We start from the raw sequence: 17,756 nt of genomic DNA, 5'->3' as shown, positions 1-17,756 counted from the left end.
GACAAGTGTAGCATGTGTTTTTCCACACTCTCATCTGTACAAACCCAGGGTCAATATGAGGGCCTTTAAACCCACAATCAGATATTTACAGATTCCTGCATGTTGATGTATAGTTCAAAGAATCAAGAATACTTCAACTAATTTCAAATAATCGCACATGTAATCCTTATAATTCACAATTCTAAAGGTGTATGGTTTAAATTAAATATGGATGTTGGTGTGGGAGTCTTGCCCTGCAGGCCTATTGCTTCCTGTTTAGGGCTTTCCCAGTGGCCAGTGGCGTTGCAGCTGCACTTGAGACCACCGCTGACCACTGTCCTGTGGTTCTGAATGTCAGATCGTGAGGTTGCCAGTTCACTGCTGTCCATGGTGCTGATATCTCCCATTGCCGCTAGTTGCTTGTTGTTTAAGCTATATCCAACCTTGTCCACATAACACTATAGATTACCAAGAATTATGTTTTTGTCCATCCCTGATACCAATACTAAACCATGGGTTTTAATTGAATATGCCCCTAAACATACATAATAATGTAATAATATTTAGCGGGGCACTTCAGCGGACACTGGTGTGTCTCCAAAATAGCCTTTCCTCTGTAGCTGAAACAACTAGAGGACCAATAGATAGATACATGCATCACATTGTGGTCCTCTGTAGCTCAGCTGGTAGAGCACGGCGCTTGTAACGCCAGGGTAGTGGGTTCGATCCCTGGAACCACCCATACACAAAAATGTATGCACGCATGACTGTAAGTCGCTTTGGATAAAAGCGTCTGCTAAATGGCATATTATTATTATATTACATTACTAGACAATATAGGAGGCCATTGCTTTTTCCCCCTCCTAGCTATGTTCCTGTGTGGAAGGAACTACAGTGGCTTGTGAAAGTATTCACCCCCCTTGGCAATTTTCCTATTTTGTTGCCTTACAACCTGGAATTAAAATGGATTTTTTGGGGGTTTGCATCATTTGATTTACACAATATCCCTACCACTTTGAAGATGCAAAATATTTTTTGTTGTGAAACAAACAAGAAATAAGATGAGAAAACAGAAAACTTGAGCGTGCATAACTATTCACCCGCCCAAAGTCAATACTTTGTAGAGCCACCTTTTGCAGCAATTACAGCTGCAAGTCTCTTGGGGTATGTCTCTATAAGCTTGGCACATCTAGCCATTGGGATTTTTGCCCATTCTTCAAGGCAAAACTGCTCCAGCTCCTTCAAGTTGGATGGGTTCTGCTGGTGACAGCAATCTTTAAGTCATACCACAGATTCTCAATTGGATTGAGGTCTAGGCCATTCCAAGACATTTAAATGTTTCCCCTTAAACCACTCAAGTGTTGCTTTAGCAGTATGCTTAGGGTCATTTTCCTGCTGGAAGGTGAACCTCTGTCCCAGTCTCAAATCTCTGGAAGACTGAAATAGGTTTCCCTCAATAATTTCCCTGTATTTAGCGCCACCATCATTCCTTCAATTCTGATCAGTTTCCCAGTCCCTGCCGATGAAAAACATCCCCACAGCATGATGCTGCCACCACCATGCTTCACTGTGGGGGTGGTGTTCTCGGAGTGATGAGAGGTGTTGGGTTTGCGCCAGACAAAGCGTTTCCTTGATGGCCAAAAAGCTCACATTTAGTCTCATCTGACCAGAGTACCTTCTTCTATATGTTTGGGGAGTCTCCCACATGCCTTTTGGTGAACATAACCGTGTTTGCTTATGGACAGATACTGCAATCTCCGCTGTGGAGCTTTGCAGCTTCTTCAGGGTTATTTTTGGTTTCTTTGTTGCCTCTCTGATTAATGCCCTCCTTGCTTGGTCCGTGAGTTTTGGTGGGCTTGTTGTGGTGCCATATTCTTTCCATTTTTTAATAATGGATTTAATGGTGCTCTTTGGGATGTTCAAAGTGTCTGTACTTCTCCACAACTTTGTCCCTGACCTGTTTGGAGAGCTCCTTGGTCTTCATGGAGCCGCTTGCTTGGTGGTGCCCCTTGCTTAGTGGTGTTGCAGACTCTGGGGCCTTTCAGAACAGGTGTATATATACTGTGATCATGTGACAGATCATATGACACTTAGATTGCACACAGGTGGACTTTATTTAATTAATTATGTGACTTCTGAAGGTAATTGGTTTCACCAGATCTTATTTAGGGGCTTCATAGCAAGGGTTGAATACATATGCACGCTCCACTTTTCCGTTATTTATTTTGTATAATTTTTTTAAACAAGTTCTTTTTTTCATTTCACTTCACCAATTTGGACTATTTTGTGTGTGTCCATTACATGAAATCCAAATAAAAATCCATTTAAATTACAGGTTGTAATGCAACAAAATAGGAAATAAGCCAAGGGGGATGAATACTTTTGCAAGGCACTGTATAATATGATATTGACTTTGTTTGACCCATAGAGATAGATAGAGGACTCGTCTTTATATCTGTGCCATTATTGCGTCTGTGACAGCATGGGCAGCGCCATTGAGGCTACAACCCATAGGAATCCCCACCCAGTTGACTACTTTGACTACTTTAAAATGGCAGAAGCATGGTGGAAGCCCTAAATGGTGGTGCCCATGCTAAAATAGCCTTTTGGCCACTAGAGGCCTCTATCATTCTCTATGGTTTGACCCAGGATTATAAAATTCCTCTTTCACAGGAAGAAACCTTAAAAGGAAGACAGGTAATGCAGTTTTTGGATTACCCAAACTCAGTAATGTAATCAGAAAACGTTCAGTTACTTTGGGATTTTTTTCCCCTTAAGAGGCATTAGAAGAAGACAAAAAGGATCCATCTTCATAGTGGGTCTTCATAGTGGTCTCTGACTTGTGGTCAGTCTCGCTCAGGTGGAACAAACTTAAACTTGCTCCTTTTTTCAACGCTGAATTGAATGTCATTGAGAAAACAGAAAGGTCTCATAATATATTTTTTCACAAACATTCTTTCTGAATTATAAAAAAGTAATCCACGAAGTTAACTCGTTTTTCATAAATATCTGTAATCTGGTAATGTATAGTTACAGTTTTTTGTAATCAGATGACATGTAATCAGTTACCCCCCTACCCTGTTCACCCTTCAACTCACCCATAAAACAGTAGAAAGACAATGGATTCTTTATAGGCTTTGTTTGTTTCCAACTGCTAAACAGGGAAGGCCTAACGTACTTTTAGCAGTTTGTGCATAGTGCCAAACTAATGATAGATGTATGGGACTTCAGAGAGAAACGGACACCAGGCAACATCGCTGAGTTTGATGACGTGTGTTAAAGGCGATATGATTAATGATGTCTGTGGTGTTCAAACAAAGAGTTGTGGATGTCACGCATGCTCCATTTATTATGGCGAGATCAATACTCCATCTCCGCATTGACGCCTTGGTCATGCCACAACCGACAGGAGCATCGATCACCCATGTTCAGTCGCAGCTCTCAGCCACTCCCCTGGAGGACTCATGGTTAAGACTTTGATGAGTATTACGAATGTTACCCATCTCGTTCAGTTTTTAAGTCCATTTAGTGCGACAATGTTTTATGTTTTGTTCTCATGTTCTGAAATATAGGGCAACTGTAGTATCTAAAAAACATGCTACTAAAACATATTTTACAATACCAATCCAACAATCTGAGCGAATGAAAGCTGTCCAAAGGTAGTAGCCAACAAGTTTGATAGTGAGCATACACCAAAAACACATGCAAAACAGATTTGCGTAGGCTTAGGATATCTCCTGTGAAATTTATTTAAGTGAACATTAAAGTAGCATCAGCATATTTTTCTATGCATAGTCATTCTGAAAATATTGTACATTTATTATTTTTAAATCTTAAATATCTTTGCACATTTCTTTCACAATGATAAACTTTCTTCTTCTGACATTCTGATATGAGATAAATTATTAAATATTATTTTTTGCAAGTTTTTACAGACCATGTTTTCTTTGTTTTATTTACAGGTTTCATCTTTTTTCTTTATATAATTCCATAAAGTCGGATCTGGAAAAGGATCCGTCATACCAAAATTATTACTGTCATTATTTATTTTTCATGATTTCTGAAGTTCATTGAAACACCTGTACAGTGTACACACCACAACACTTTCCACTTTCACCACTATGATTGCATTCTAAAACAAAAAGAGTTAGGAAAGTAAACATTTCAGCTGAACATCAACTCTGGACCTGCTACCTGCGAGGTTTCTTTTGCAGCGCGTTCACAGAAAAGACAGAGACAAGTGATGGGGGGGACGATAACAAAGCGCAGGCTTCTCGACAAAAACGGCGGTTTCTGGACATATAAACAACAGAACAGACAGGGGTGGAATGCTAACAGAAAAATCTGTGTGCGTAAATCGAATGTTGCGCAAGTCTTCAAATTACTTCAATGCAGGATTTTACGAGAACGCTCCAAATTACGCACACGTATCTCAAGTTAGCCATATCGCAAGTTAGGCCTCCATAAAGTTATGGCCTACTCTCCAATGTATGGTGAAGTTCAGAGCAGGGGAAGTCACATTGGTTTGACTTTGGAGAGGCAGGAGCGTTGTGGTTATAATCGTAGTCTATTACCATTTGTCTAATATCCTTGAATGGAGAGTAGTCATGTTGTCTTGTTTTTAATGTCCTATATCCTTGAACACGGAGAGTCATAGTTATTGTACTGTCTGATTCCTTACATGTCTTGAACATCATTTTGTGCTTGTTTCAATGTCCTATTACCTTGTACATGGAGAGTCGTTATATTGATGTTGATCTAATGTTTGATTCCTTACATGCTCTTGAACATGGGGAGTCTTGGAATGTTGTTCTACTGTACTATCCTTGACCATGGAGAGTTGTCGTATAATGGTTGTTTTAATGTCCAGTTCCTTACATGTTTTTGTACATGGACCGGTCGCGGGGCAGCTGTGGCTGGGTGGCAGTGGTCAGTTTGAGGTGGAAGTGGTAGATGGACAGCGTGATAACAATGATGAGGCCCAGGATGAAACCCAGGATCAGAGGAAGAGTCTCCTCCAGCTGTTCCCGCTGGTCCGTGATGCACGTATATGCTGCAGGGAGAAACACACACACACACACACAGAACACATTCATGTGTGAATAGAACTCTCTCTGTGTGTGTGTGTGTGTGTGTGTGTGTGTGTGTGTGTGTGTGTGTGTGTGTGTGTGTGTGTCTGTCTGTCTGTCTGTCTGTCCATATGTGTGCATGTGTGCGTGTGTGTGAATTACGTTCCAAAGCTTTGCATTAAATCAACTGTCACTGATGTTACCCACACACATACACAGACACACACACACACACACAGTTCTATCTACACATGGGTGTGCAACTAAGCTACATGATTGGCCTGCAACCCTAATCCTAACCTTAACCCTAACCCTAAACCCTAAACCCTAACCATTACACTAACCTAACTTTAACCAATTAGGAAATTCAAAATCAGTTCACCGGTCAGTCAGGTCCCTTTAGTTTTTCCCATGCCTACAGTGAGAAGATTCTCCTCTATGTTAGAGAGCCTTAACATGACCTCACTGATTAGTATCAGGTCAAAGGTCTCACTGGTCTCTAAATTAGAAAATGTCATATTTATGGGCAACAGTCAGGGCTTTAAACTAGTTTGGCTCATATTAGTACTGTTTACATGTACTATAGCCTTCTGATGTCCTGTATCATGGGATGTATTTGCTTCATAGTTGATGTTTTCGTTGGTGGCCCACTCCAGTGCAGATCTTCGAGAATGTGGCTTTAAAGGTTAATACAGTATGTAACTACCAGATGAAAGGCCTCAGTATACCAAGGGTTAATAAACACTATAGTTGAAGGGCACTGTAGCAAAACACACTCTAGTTTACTGCAGTCCAGAGAGAGAAGCATGATGGCCTTTAGAGGACACAGTGACTGACAGTATATACCTAACTACAGTCGTAAAGTCTGCATTGAGGACAGGGCTATAACTACAGCCATCAAGTCCTAATGACCTCTCTCACTTTCCCCTCTATCTCTCTTCTACTCTCTTCCTCCCTCCCTCCCGCTCTCTGCAGCTCTGCTCTTCAAACTGCAGCAACCAGCCCCCCCTGAGAGAGAGAGAAGGAGGGTGAGGGAGAGGGTGAAGAAGGGAGGGGTGGTGGAAATGCAGTTTGTAGGGGTTGTGAGATAAGTTCTCCAATACTACTGCACGGTAACCGCTCATCACCATCACCATCATCATCATCATCCTCACTAGTGTCAGATCTCTCCTCAAGATGACAACCTTTATTATACCGGGCTGTACATTTGACATGTGTGGGACATTTGCTGATTTTGCAACATTTGCAATGAGGGGAGTACTACTGTGGGTTGCTATTCTATACCTTCACTGAACATGGCTGTATGATGTTACGGTTAGATCCTGTACCTTCACTAAACATGAAGTCTGAGTTGATGTCGAAGGGCTGGATCTGAATGTCACTCATGGCGACAGTCACTCCCTTTTGGTGGTCACTGGAGATGAGGGTGAGTGTCTGCTTAGCCTCGCAGACATACGAGCGGCCAGCAGGGGTCACTAACGCTGACAGACCGTGGGAGCTGGCTGTGTGCCTCCCAGCTAGATTGAGAGATGGGATAGGAGGATGCAGTACATGAGGAAACACAATATGAGTAGGTAGGTCCAACAAGAAAAGCACAGACACTGACACAGACAGACGTGCGGGCACAAACAGGCAAGCAAGGACGCACACACACAGGCATGCATGCATTTCATACAGAGAAACACAAATAAGTAAAATAAATGGCTACAAAATATTGAAATAAATGTGGAATAATAGAGTATTCATATGAATATTTAGGAAATAATTAGTAACAAATATCGAAATGTAACAACTTCTAAGTATAAAACATCTAAGGGCTATAGGAATCACTTTGTTTCTACAGACACGTAACACGGCCACTGCGGCAGATGCACACCAATAGCTTGTCCAGAAAAGTGGCGACCTATGATCAAAACGTGCTTTTTATCCAGCAAAAAAGTCACCGTTTTCTTTCAATAATTCCGCTTTCAACTTCCGCCTGTCCCGTCAAGAGTTTTAAAATGTGGATTAATATTGAATCCAAAAACTGTGATGTTGGGGTAGGCTACGTGAATTTCAACATTAGCTTACGAAAAAAACTATAAAAAAGGAACATAATAACGATAATAATAATAATAATAATAATAATAATAATAATAATGTTTTGTGGAAGAAAAATAAATACAAATAATCTCCGAAATATCCAAAGGCCTAAGACGTTTGTGAATTGCCTTTCTTTATTGCACACGTTTAGTGCAAATGTGAAATAATTATTCAATGAAACCATATCGCAAAACATACTCAGAAATTGCTGAGTGAGATAGAAATGCTACTCACGGTTGTATGGGTTGATGAAATGCGTTTTCTCCGAGGTGTCATAAACGAACTGCACCTTGCTAATTTTCCACACCTCATCTCCCTTGTCACGGGTTTCCTGCCACACACACACACACACACACACACACACACACACACACACGGTCATCACCAGCAGCAGAACATTATGCGCGACTGTTATGTGTAGGCGTTGTTATCTGAACATATTTTTACAAGAATCCCACGCGGGATAAACGCTCTTAATGATTTTGGGTAATTGTAATTAGACGCGGCTCGCCTACTGACTGTTTCATAGTAGGGGACAAACCTTGACGAAGTTGATGCGGAGTGTGTAGGCATTATCCTTCCACGAGATGTGTATATCGGCGTCCTGGCTCCCGCATTTCCCTTCAATGTCTGCCCCGCTAGGCAGAGCCAGATACGCATTCTCCGTGATCAGCTGTAGAGAACAGAAAAGCAACAAACACCAGTGTATGATTGATTGTGATGATCACATGTGTTTCTCAATAGACTAGTCTTCTATGATGATAATATGGACTTGTTTCACATAATTTTACGCACAGCCCACCGCGCGTAATACCGTGGAATGTGTGCCCCATGTGTGTCTAAATGAGAGCAAATTCTTACATACAGAAATTTGACAGTATGTCAGTGTCAGTCTAAGTTGACAATCGAAGTCTGACAGGCTGTGTCCACCCATCAGTATACCAGGCTACTATAGTGAGGATGCGGTCCAATTGGTAAGTGCCATAAAAAGTAGTGCTAAACTAACTGTATTATCTTCACAGTTGTATATTAAATCTTGACTTGAACACATTCAAAGTAAAAGTAACATATAACTACGCTGAGCCTTGAAATATCGGAGTTGTGTCTTACGTCTATCCCGTTGATCGCGAGGACGTCAAAGGGGACCGTGAAGCGGACAGCAAACTCGACCATGAGGCAGGTGGTCCCGTTCTCCCGGACCACGAAGATGTCTTTGTCTGGGTTGGTGGACAGACCGGAGAGATTCTCTCCCTCCTGCTCAGCCGTCACCGTCAACCGGGCCAGGATCCCTGAAAATGGGGAGGTACTGTATAAGGGTCATGTCAGCAGTGGCAAATACATGACAGTTTATATGTTTGTTTTTGCGTCAACGATGTTGCAATGAATATGCTTAAAACGTGAGGTCTGCAGAATGAATATAATACAATATAATCTGTAGAAAATAGTATAATGAAAGATGGTTGATAGGAATGTGTTTTACTGTCAATGATCTTACAGACTGGACTATGAGTGCATGCCATGCAAACATGCATGATCAGCAAAACCAGGCAGCCCGAAGACTCAAAGGGACTTCTTGTCTTTCGAAAGAAAACTGTTGGGAGCAATGAATAAGGACCATATAGCTTCGCTTGAGTATATTTGCCACTTAGATGTAACAATACCCAGCTACATGACACGGATGTAGGATACCTCTTCAATCTCACTGCATGCTTAAGCTAGATAAATTGACAGCACATAGGGGATGCCCATACCGGTGAGTCTAATACACATTGTTCTAATAATGACTTGCATTTTAGTATTTTTCTCACAAAGAGCTTTTCACTGCACTGACGTTGAATACAGGTAGGGGATGTGTTACTACGCACACACTCATCAGGAATTTCTCTCTCTCTCTTTCTCTCTCTCTCTCTCTCTCTCTCTCTCTCTCTCTCTCTCTCTCTCTCTCTCTCTCTCTCTCTCTCTCTCTCTCTCTCTCTCTCTCTCTCTCTCTCTCTCTCTCACACACACACACACACACACACACACACACAAACACACACACCATGACGCACACACAGACACGCACACAAACACAAAGACAGCCAGACACGCAGGCTGCTTTGTGCAGTCACGACCGAAATATCGCATGCAACACACACGTACACACACACGCACACACACACACACACACACACACACACACACACACACACACACAGACGCCGCTTACCGAACAAACGTAGCAGAACTCCTGCACTGTCCAAGGTGCTGAATCTGAGCCGCTCCATTGTCCTGGTTCCAGGTGCTGAAACAGCTAACTTGCGGGTAGCCTGTGTAGTGAACCCACAAAGAGAGAGAGAGAGAGAGAGAGAGAGAGAGAGAGAGAGAGAGAGAGAGAGAGAGAGAGAGAGAGAGAGAAATAATAAAGAGAGAGCGAGAAAGAGAAAGAAAGAGAGCGATGAGGGATTCCGCTGCTCAGCGTCAGTTAGTCATGCTCATATCATCACGAATGCAGCAAATCTCCAGGTGGACGTGAGAGAGATAGCATCCGGTTTGCTGCGCATTAAAATGCCACGGTTGTTCAGATACCGCTTTCTGAACGCCTTGTACTGCTCTAGACTCTCTCCTCTCTCTGAATTCAGTCGGTGAGAGAGCTTTAGGTGAGTGTCACTTGCGGCAATGCAGAGTTTCCCCTGTACATACCAACAGACAGACAGTGAGCCGGTAACGACGCTCTGCGTGACTCACGTGATTCACCGGGGGAGGAAGTTCAGTTTCTCTCCCGAAGTTTGTTTCTTTCAAAAAGCTTCGCCGCAGCAACCGCAGCTAGTCCCGCAATGCTGCTGTTTCCATCACTGTGATTGCAGCTGAGGTGTGTGTGTGTGAGAGAGAGAGAGTGTGTGTGTGCGGGGGATCGTTGCTACCCCCTCCTCTCTGCTTCTGAGCTAGATTGCAGCTGCTGTGGTGTGTGTGCGTGCGTGGATTGCAGTCTGGCAACGAGCTCTCTCTCACACACCGCTTAGTGTGTGTGAACTCAGGCGTGAGGACACCGCGCAGTGTCCTCCTCTCACACCTTTGTCAAAGACATTGTTCATAATATACAGCGTAAATACATACCCTTGACTACTCTGTGTGTATGATTTAAAAAATTATAAACGTCACTAAACATACGAGTCGACACGAATGAATATGTGTGATGTGTCAGATGATGTTAGGCTATATCTCTTGTAATCTGGCAATAATGGACATTGTCCGTAAATGCCACTGACTCAGAAAATAATAGCTGACCATGTCAAAACTGTGTCAACCGTTTCAGCTGTGACAGTTGTGACACCTCTATACTCAAGTCACCTCTACCCCCCGTTCCACTTCACAAACATAGGCAACAATAAAATATGCATCATACAGTGAAAAAATATTCCTATAATGCACTGTAAATGTGATAGCATTCTTAGTATACTTTACAGAATGACCCAGTATTCTAAAGTCAAGGTTATGTGAAGGGTTCATAACTTACCAAGGAGCTTGACATTGAGGAAACACACACTCACACACTCTCTCCTCCAAAGAACACAAACCCTTACCATTTTGAAATACAAACAAATATTTATTTATTCATTCATCTTAATATTTCACAATTTAAGAATATAATAATTAGAATTAGAAACGCAGTCCATGAAAAATATTTAAAGAAATGTCATGTCTATTGATATTTCACAACCGTTATGAATAGCTATGCAAGTGATGGCGTTTGCTATTCAAAGTAAATGTACATAATCTTTACAGTAGCACAGGAACCCTCTTTGTGCATGAGGATTCCCCGTGGATATGCCTTTGCGTTTTCCCACTCCCTTCCCAACACTGTACAAGGGGGCTCCTGAATAGCCGCAGTGTGTACAGGTTTTTGTTCCAGCCCAAGACATGACTAACACACCTGATTCAACTGATCTCATAGTCCTCAATCTAAAATCACGATTACGTTAGTTTAATCAGGTGTGTTAGTAGGCCTAGTGCTGGAATAAAAGTAGTGGGAACAAAAGCCTGCAAATACTGCAGCTCTCCAGTGGGACATTTGGCTATTACCCATGACGCACAGAGACATACGGTTTAAGAAGAATGGGCCGTTTTAAATTGAAGTCAACTCGCACTTCACGGCGCTTATGCTGTCTATGTTGGGCTTGCTACCAACCTGAGGGTGTTTCGTACACAGCGGAAACGTCTCTGAACACGGCATTCCTCGCGATGAACCTGAGGCGGGATCTCCTCCACACGCGCCCTCCGGCGCCTCCTTCCCGCTCTGTTTAAACGCGGGGAAAGTAAATCTCCGTAACAGTTTGTTGCCCAAAACTGTTAAAGTCGTTGAGGAGCTGGCAACAGGCAGTGTAAAATCTGCAATGTCGGTGTTGGTGGTTTTGGTTTTTCGTAAAGGCATTTTCGAACGGTCAGGTGGCACAGGACTGATACTTGTGGGCAAACTGCACCTTTTCTGGTAATAACTATCATCAAATCCCCTCATATTAAAGTCAGGTGCTGTTTACAGTTTGTCCTTATCCGATTCGTCTTTGCCTTTGTTGCCTGTGATAGGAGTTAATAGGATACCAAGACGAGAGGCAGTCGGCTCAGATATTGACGCACAGATTTTGGTTGTTTTCAGGGTGTTTTTGGCCGGCCAGGTCGAATAGAGAACCGATATGTGATCAGATCCTCTGGTAAGAGGAGGCAGGGGATTGTCAGCTGGTCAACTTGCCCCCAGGTTTGGTGACCTTAGAGACGTTTTTCGGACAGGTCAGGTTGTTAGATCGAGGAGGGGGTTTGGGTCATGGACAACCGAGAAAAACAGCCCCTGTGGGGATGTAGGGCTGTCAAACTCTCTCTCAAACTCCTCAATGGAATCCATTGACAGTAATCGACTCAGATAATTTATTCTGCAACCCGATGCCCTAGGGAGCCATGTCCCGTCCACTGCTGTGGAGCTGTCGCTTTGGAGACACGCCTGAAGAACGTCTGGTCTCTTAATGGGACCCAATAACTTTCACTCCAACTTCTCCTCATTTACGTTACAATCCGAGCTGACGTTGGAAGGACCATCTTTCTGACCCCCAACGCCGTTTTCATGAGTTTTCTTTGAGGTACTGGTGAGCGCATAAAAACAGTCTGTGTGGCCGAGAAACTTTGCCACCTCCACCGCCGAGTTACCAACTTTATTCTGTCGGTCTATCTGAAGCCGCAGTCTCTTGAAGGCTCTCACCAAAAACGCAACGACCGGTGAGTGACCTGTCACTGCCGCGTACGTTAGCGCAGTGTTCCCCCACGCGTCAACCATCTCTGGATCTGCATTGTTTCTAACCCAAATCTTCACCGCCTCGAGGTAACCTTTGTCACACGCGTAACTGAGCGCACTGTGCGGCCACTCTTGTCTTGACAATTGACGCTGGCGCCTCTATGGAGAAGCATCTCTGGACCTGGTTTGGACCTGGTCTTACAGTCGGGGAGCAGAACAGAGGAGATGAGGGGGGTCTGCGCCCCCTCCGTTTTGGAGTCGATTATTTTACCATCTAGTCCGTCGAGAATGAACCTCACCAAGTGGACCTTATCCTTCGACATGGCCTCGAAGGAGGATTCTGGTGCTTGTTTGTCCGTTGGACTTCTCCGGAAGTTTCAACATGATGATCAAACTGATAGAATAACCGTGTAATGTAGGGATATGTTGGAGAAAAGGCATTCCCTGTCAGGAGGAGCACGTTTGGTGTAACCTCTCTCTCCCAACCTGATGCGCACCGCAAAAACATACCGCCCCTCAAAGCTGTTTTATAGTCACGAAAAGTCATGGAGTTGCCAGGACAATGCTAACTCATTACATTACCTTTTCTGTTTTCGAATGGAAACACTAATAGCTTAATTATGAATAAGGTGCTTCAGATGCTGCACCGCCTGTTTGTATGTAGGGGTCTGGGGGACTGTGAATTAATTTAGCGCTTGTTGAATGTGATTATTGAAACTGGAACACGAACAGTATTCTACCCGTCGCTCCTGCCAGGGTTAATTGTTAAGGGATAGAAGCGTGGGCGTCCCCCACCCCTCTTAGCCTTCAATGACACATAATTAATCTTCAGTTGTCATCCTTTCATAAGGCAAGAACCAAGATAGGTTTTGTTTATTTTACAATTTCATAACATCATATTACGGTTTACATTCACAGGGATATTATTGGGAGAGTTTCACACCGTTAAAAAGGAACCAGAGGTCTTACACTTTTGAACACTCCAAACCACCTGTTTACTGAAACGATTTGAGTGAATTACTTGTGCCAAACATAGAAAGTCAGTCTGAATTCAAGGCCTGTACAGAGTTTGGTGGCGAAAAGGTGCACAAAGTACATTTTCTGTCACTTGTGACAGCGAGAGGAACAACAATCACAATGAACTAAAATCACACAAAAATAAGGACAAAAATAGATACATTCTACCTCTTTTGGACGTTTGAAAAGGTTCTCAGAACGTCGATATATGCCTTCCTCAGCACTCACCCAAAAAAATTAAAAATGATTTCCCAGCACTGAGAGCCAACTCATGATGCTCATAGTCACAGAACGCTGCTTAGACCATGCACTATGCAGTTCACAAGCCTCGAGAATACTGCGAATACTGATGACACCTGATGGTAATAGCAAGTCTGTTTTAATTATTTTGTTTTAAGCCTTCCCCAATCCATAACACTAACCTTAACCACTCAGAATTAATACCTACATTTAACCCTTTGAGTTGTTTCTGTTTTACCTTGTAACCAGGCGGCATTAACCCTGAAACCATGTGGAATGAATGAATCAAAAATAGACGTTATTCCATAATATGTTGAATTTGAGCGAAGTCCATCAATCCAGTAAATAAAGAGCCAAGAGGACAGGTTTCATTTTACACCTGGATAGTTTATTGGTACACATACTATAAAACAGTATTAAAGGAGCAGGGTAACAACAGTATTTTCATTGCTATAAGTTCGACAGTAGGCCTACAATATAAATACAAAAACACTCACAGGATGGTCTGTATGCCGACAAGCTACAGTCAAAATAGAAAACAAAAAAGAGGATATACAAATCGGAAAGGAAATCAAAAGCGACATTGTTCTGCAAAAATAATCTGCTTTCTCAACAAACTAGAGAGCAAAAGTTTACATGTAGTACTAGTCGCACATAACAGAAACATTCAACTAGTGCAAAAAAGGCTCTAACAAACATAATATAGTCTTAAACTACACACTATATTTAATATATAATATATATATTTATATACCTTTATATAAATAACCCCTTATTTTGGCATTTATCATTCGTAAAATAATTTAAACGTCCTAGCAGACATTGAGTGGCACATTTGAACGCAATGGAATAAAATGTAAAAGCACTTTTCTTAACTCATAATTCTGCACTAGATATGTGGTGAGAGTGTTCGTTCATGTAGTGTGGGGTGCTAGACAGAGAGATAATGAACTGGAGTGAAACAGAAAAAAGAGAAAAGAAGAAAGGAAAAGAAAGAAGACTCAGTGGTTGATAATTGTCTTTCCCAGAAACCAACAGAAGTGCACTATTCCCCAGCCCTTGATTGACAGGGTCACCGGTGAACACATTTTAGTCAAAAGTAATTAACTACATACATTCCAATATATACAACACTCTCTCTATACCATTTGAGTAAACTACAGCAGAATTATACAGCAGAAATAAAGTTTAAAAGTACACAAATCGGTAGGGGTTGTTGTCACTTATTGTGTATTTTGTGTAATATCTGTTTTGGTCAATCTTTGTGAGTGTAATGCCATGCAGTATGAACGCCTGACCACACAGTTGTCTGTTTGTGTACACAGTATATGCACACAAACTACAGTACCCATGATTACTTCATAACAACACTCCCACAATGCATATCTCACTAAAATGGCCGCCTTTCCAATTCTGTCACTGCCACAGGTTAGGCTACCCTTTACCCAGATCTAACCTTCACCATAAGTGGGATGAAATTATATCTGACCCTAGACCAGATGTTAGGGACAACTCCATCCAACTCCACTGTGTCATTATGGCTGAGACACAGCGAGCTATGAACCTCTGTTAAGTCCATCCTTACTGTCTCTACAAACCCAGAAACAACAACAACAGATTAGTACTTCCTGTCCTGACATGGTTTGTTTTGATATTCACACCAATAGCCAATTAAGTGGTTTTCTACACAGTTTTGCTTCGTCACTGATAACACAGCTGAGGAATATCTGGTTTTAAATTAAATCAACTAGAAACGTCCGCACAACATACTGTTCTGAGCTGCTAAGCGACGTGTTGTCAGCTGGACCAGAGGCCAGTAAAGGGATATTAATAAGCATGTAAAAACCATGTAATAACCGTGTAATAAGGTTGTAATAAGCCTATTACTACCATACCGAATCTCCTTGGCTATGGGACAGGCGAGAACAGTACAGGGATTATATTACAGCTGAGGTACAGTCAGAAGAGCTTCTCAGAGAGCACATCATTTGAACAATGTTTGAATTACTGAGAAATAAGCAGAGCTAGCTGGGTGTTTCACTTACATTAGGCTGAGGTACTTATAGGGATTCAAGGGTCTATGAAAACACATTGTACTGTATATATTGTTGAAAATGGATCCACATTGGAGTTTATGAAGATTTATGAAGACCATTCTTTATAGGGTGCTTATAACGTTTGCCATTGACACGTACAATACATTAACTGGTTATTTCTGAAGTAGCTAGAGAGGCCAGTGAAAGATCACTGGTCTATACAGCCATACCTCCTGCATACACTTCTGGCGGTGTGAAAGAATCAAAGCAGGGGGGGGATAAAATCATATAATAAATATTTTGATTAAAATAAAAGTGTGCGTGAAGGACAAACTGCAGTGTTTAGGACTACCTGACGTTGGGTACGTTTTCTCCGAACAGCGTTCATCCAACGTTTGTCTTACATTCTTATCAAAACACAGAGAAACCTAGTGCACTGTTACATTTTCCAATTCAGTTATGATGGCCTACCACATATAAAGTGCTCAGGACATTACTTCAACTCGTGTGTAGCATACAGTATAATTCACATATTTTGTGCTGACATAAAATTCCTAACTAATATATACGTATTTTCCCCGTCCATATTCTGGTGCTGTTATTGATACCTGGTACCATTAAAAATAAAAAATAAAAGTCTTCAAAGAGTTTCAACAGAACACATGATCTGTTACCTTCGACTTGAGCCGTCATGACAACAGAAAGAACAGATGTGATAATAAGTGTGTATGTGTGTCTGTATCTTTGTGTATGTGTGCAGTGACTATTGATAATATCTGCAAACATTGCTTCCATTAAAAATAGATAAAAAAGATGGATGGAATGTGTATAAAAAGCAGATCCGGGTGTGGTAGAGTGGTGGAGAGATGGAAAGGTGGAGGTGGGTTGTGTCTCTCAATGTTTCGGACGTCCCGCCCACCTTCCAACCGCAGTCGCTCGTCTTACTGTCAATCACTGGTCTGCACCAATGGCTCCGCAGCACAGGGGCATTGGGGTGTTCTCAGCGTAGGGTTTTGAGTGGAGGAGTGGTTGGAGTGAAGGGTTTAGGAATAGCACATGGGATAACTCTGTAACTGAGAGAGTGGTCAGAGATGGGAGGACAGACTGTGTGGGAGTGGTTCATTGCAGAGGGAGATATACAGGGATAGAGAATATGAACTATGACAATATTGCAGGGTGAGGATGAAAGGCGGAATCTAGGGTGTGTGTGTAGTGGGGTGTGTGAGTGTGTCTGGGTCTCTGTGTCAGTTGTTTGAGGGGGTTAGTGTGTGTGTGTGTGTCTCAGGTGTTGGTGGGGGTGTTCAGACCACTGTGGCTGGTCTGCGGTCCATCTCCTCCTCCAGCTTCACCATCTGCTGGATGTCCTTGGCCTGGAGGGAACCAACACACACACACACTGTTACACACACACACCTCCCAATGCAAGAATCCACACACACTCCTACCAGAGACAGGTACAGAATTCTACACTGTACTGATTTAAACTACAGTAACAGTACAACTACCTAAACTAGGCTGGCCCAAACGAACCCTTCCTGTCCTGTCCCAGTGTTGCAGCATAATGTGACATGATATCCAGGTGTCAGGAAGACTCTCAGTGAAGCAGCAATAGAACGTCTCCTGGGTCGTTGCGCTTAGTAATGCTCCCATGACTCATCATAATGATCAATGACTCATGTAGACAGGACTGACTGCTGACACCCTGAGCGCAGCATATTAAAAGGTTGCCATGTAGTTTAATAAAACAAAGACTCTCTCTCTCTCTCTCTCTCTCTCTCTCCTCTCTCTCTCTCTCCTCTCTCTCTCTCTCTCTCTCTCTCTCTCTCTCTCTCTCTCTCTCGCTCTCTCTCTCTCTCTCTCTCTCATAGAATAACATACAGTCTACTCTAACAGGTAGAAAGGACCTATAGTGAATCCACTTGGACTAAACAGAGCAGATAACAGAAGATTCAAACAGAATGAACAGAAATAGGAAAACTGGAGTTGGAAAAGTTGACCAATCAAAGGGGGGGACAGAGAGGGACTGGGAATATCCAATGACACGCACAGGTAGATCTGTGTTCACTTCAAGAA

General features: G+C 42.5%; 2 protein-coding genes across 11 annotated transcripts in view; both read right to left on the bottom strand.

Annotated features, from left to right (window-relative positions):
• Nucleotides 1-3,693: 3,693 nt before the first annotated feature.
• Nucleotides 3,694-12,875, bottom strand: LOC121552399 (lysosome-associated membrane glycoprotein 5). 3 transcript variants are annotated; one of them, XM_041865298.1, is made up of 7 exons: nt 11,299-12,875; nt 9,340-9,439; nt 8,241-8,419; nt 7,672-7,803; nt 7,365-7,461; nt 6,377-6,565; nt 3,694-5,032 (listed from the first exon to the last, which is right to left on the bottom strand). In XM_041865298.1, the coding sequence occupies exons 1-7, from the start codon at nt 11,623-11,625 to the stop codon at nt 4,854-4,856; spliced, it is 1,203 nt and encodes a 400-aa protein (XP_041721232.1). In that variant the 5' UTR covers nt 11,626-12,875; the 3' UTR covers nt 3,694-4,853. The 3 variants fall into 3 exon arrangements, with proteins under 3 accessions (XP_041721232.1, XP_041721233.1, XP_041721234.1); XM_041865299.2 differs by lacking the exon at nt 11,299-12,875 and adding an exon at nt 9,858-10,155; XM_041865300.2 differs by lacking the exons at nt 9,340-9,439; nt 11,299-12,875 and adding an exon at nt 8,882-8,990.
• A 1,138-nt stretch (nt 12,876-14,013) lies between these two features.
• LOC121552187 (1-phosphatidylinositol 4,5-bisphosphate phosphodiesterase beta-4-like) overlaps nt 14,014-17,756 on the bottom strand; it is a 127,701-nt gene continuing 123,958 nt past the window's right edge. For all 8 annotated transcript variants that reach the window (XM_045211317.1, XM_045211316.1, XM_045211319.1 and 5 more), the window contains one exon: nt 14,014-17,053. In XM_045211317.1, the coding sequence (XP_045067252.1) occupies nt 16,965-17,053 (89 nt within the window). In that variant the 3' untranslated portion in view covers nt 14,014-16,964. The remainder of the gene's footprint in view (nt 17,054-17,756) is intronic.

The sequence above is a fragment of the Coregonus clupeaformis genome, chromosome 36 (assembly GCF_020615455.1).
Source record: "Coregonus clupeaformis isolate EN_2021a chromosome 36, ASM2061545v1, whole genome shotgun sequence".
In the NCBI taxonomy this organism is placed as follows: Eukaryota; Metazoa; Chordata; class Actinopteri; order Salmoniformes; family Salmonidae; genus Coregonus; species Coregonus clupeaformis.
This window is presented reverse-complemented; position numbering and strand designations above follow the sequence as displayed.

Bases quoted from the DNA above. Each gene is read 5' to 3' on its own strand.
- LOC121552399 (XM_041865298.1), bottom strand. From the start codon at position 11,625: ATGAGGGGATTTGATGATAGTTATTACCAGAAAAGGTGCAGTTTGCCC. The intron at 8,420-9,339 runs GTAAGCGGCGTC...CCCCATTTTCAG, and splicing joins AGTTCTGCTACGTTTGTTCG to GGATCCTGGCCCGGTTGACG. The intron at 6,566-7,364 runs GTGAGTAGCATT...CTCTCAATCTAG, and splicing joins TTTCATCAACCCATACAACC to CTGGGAGGCACACAGCCAGC.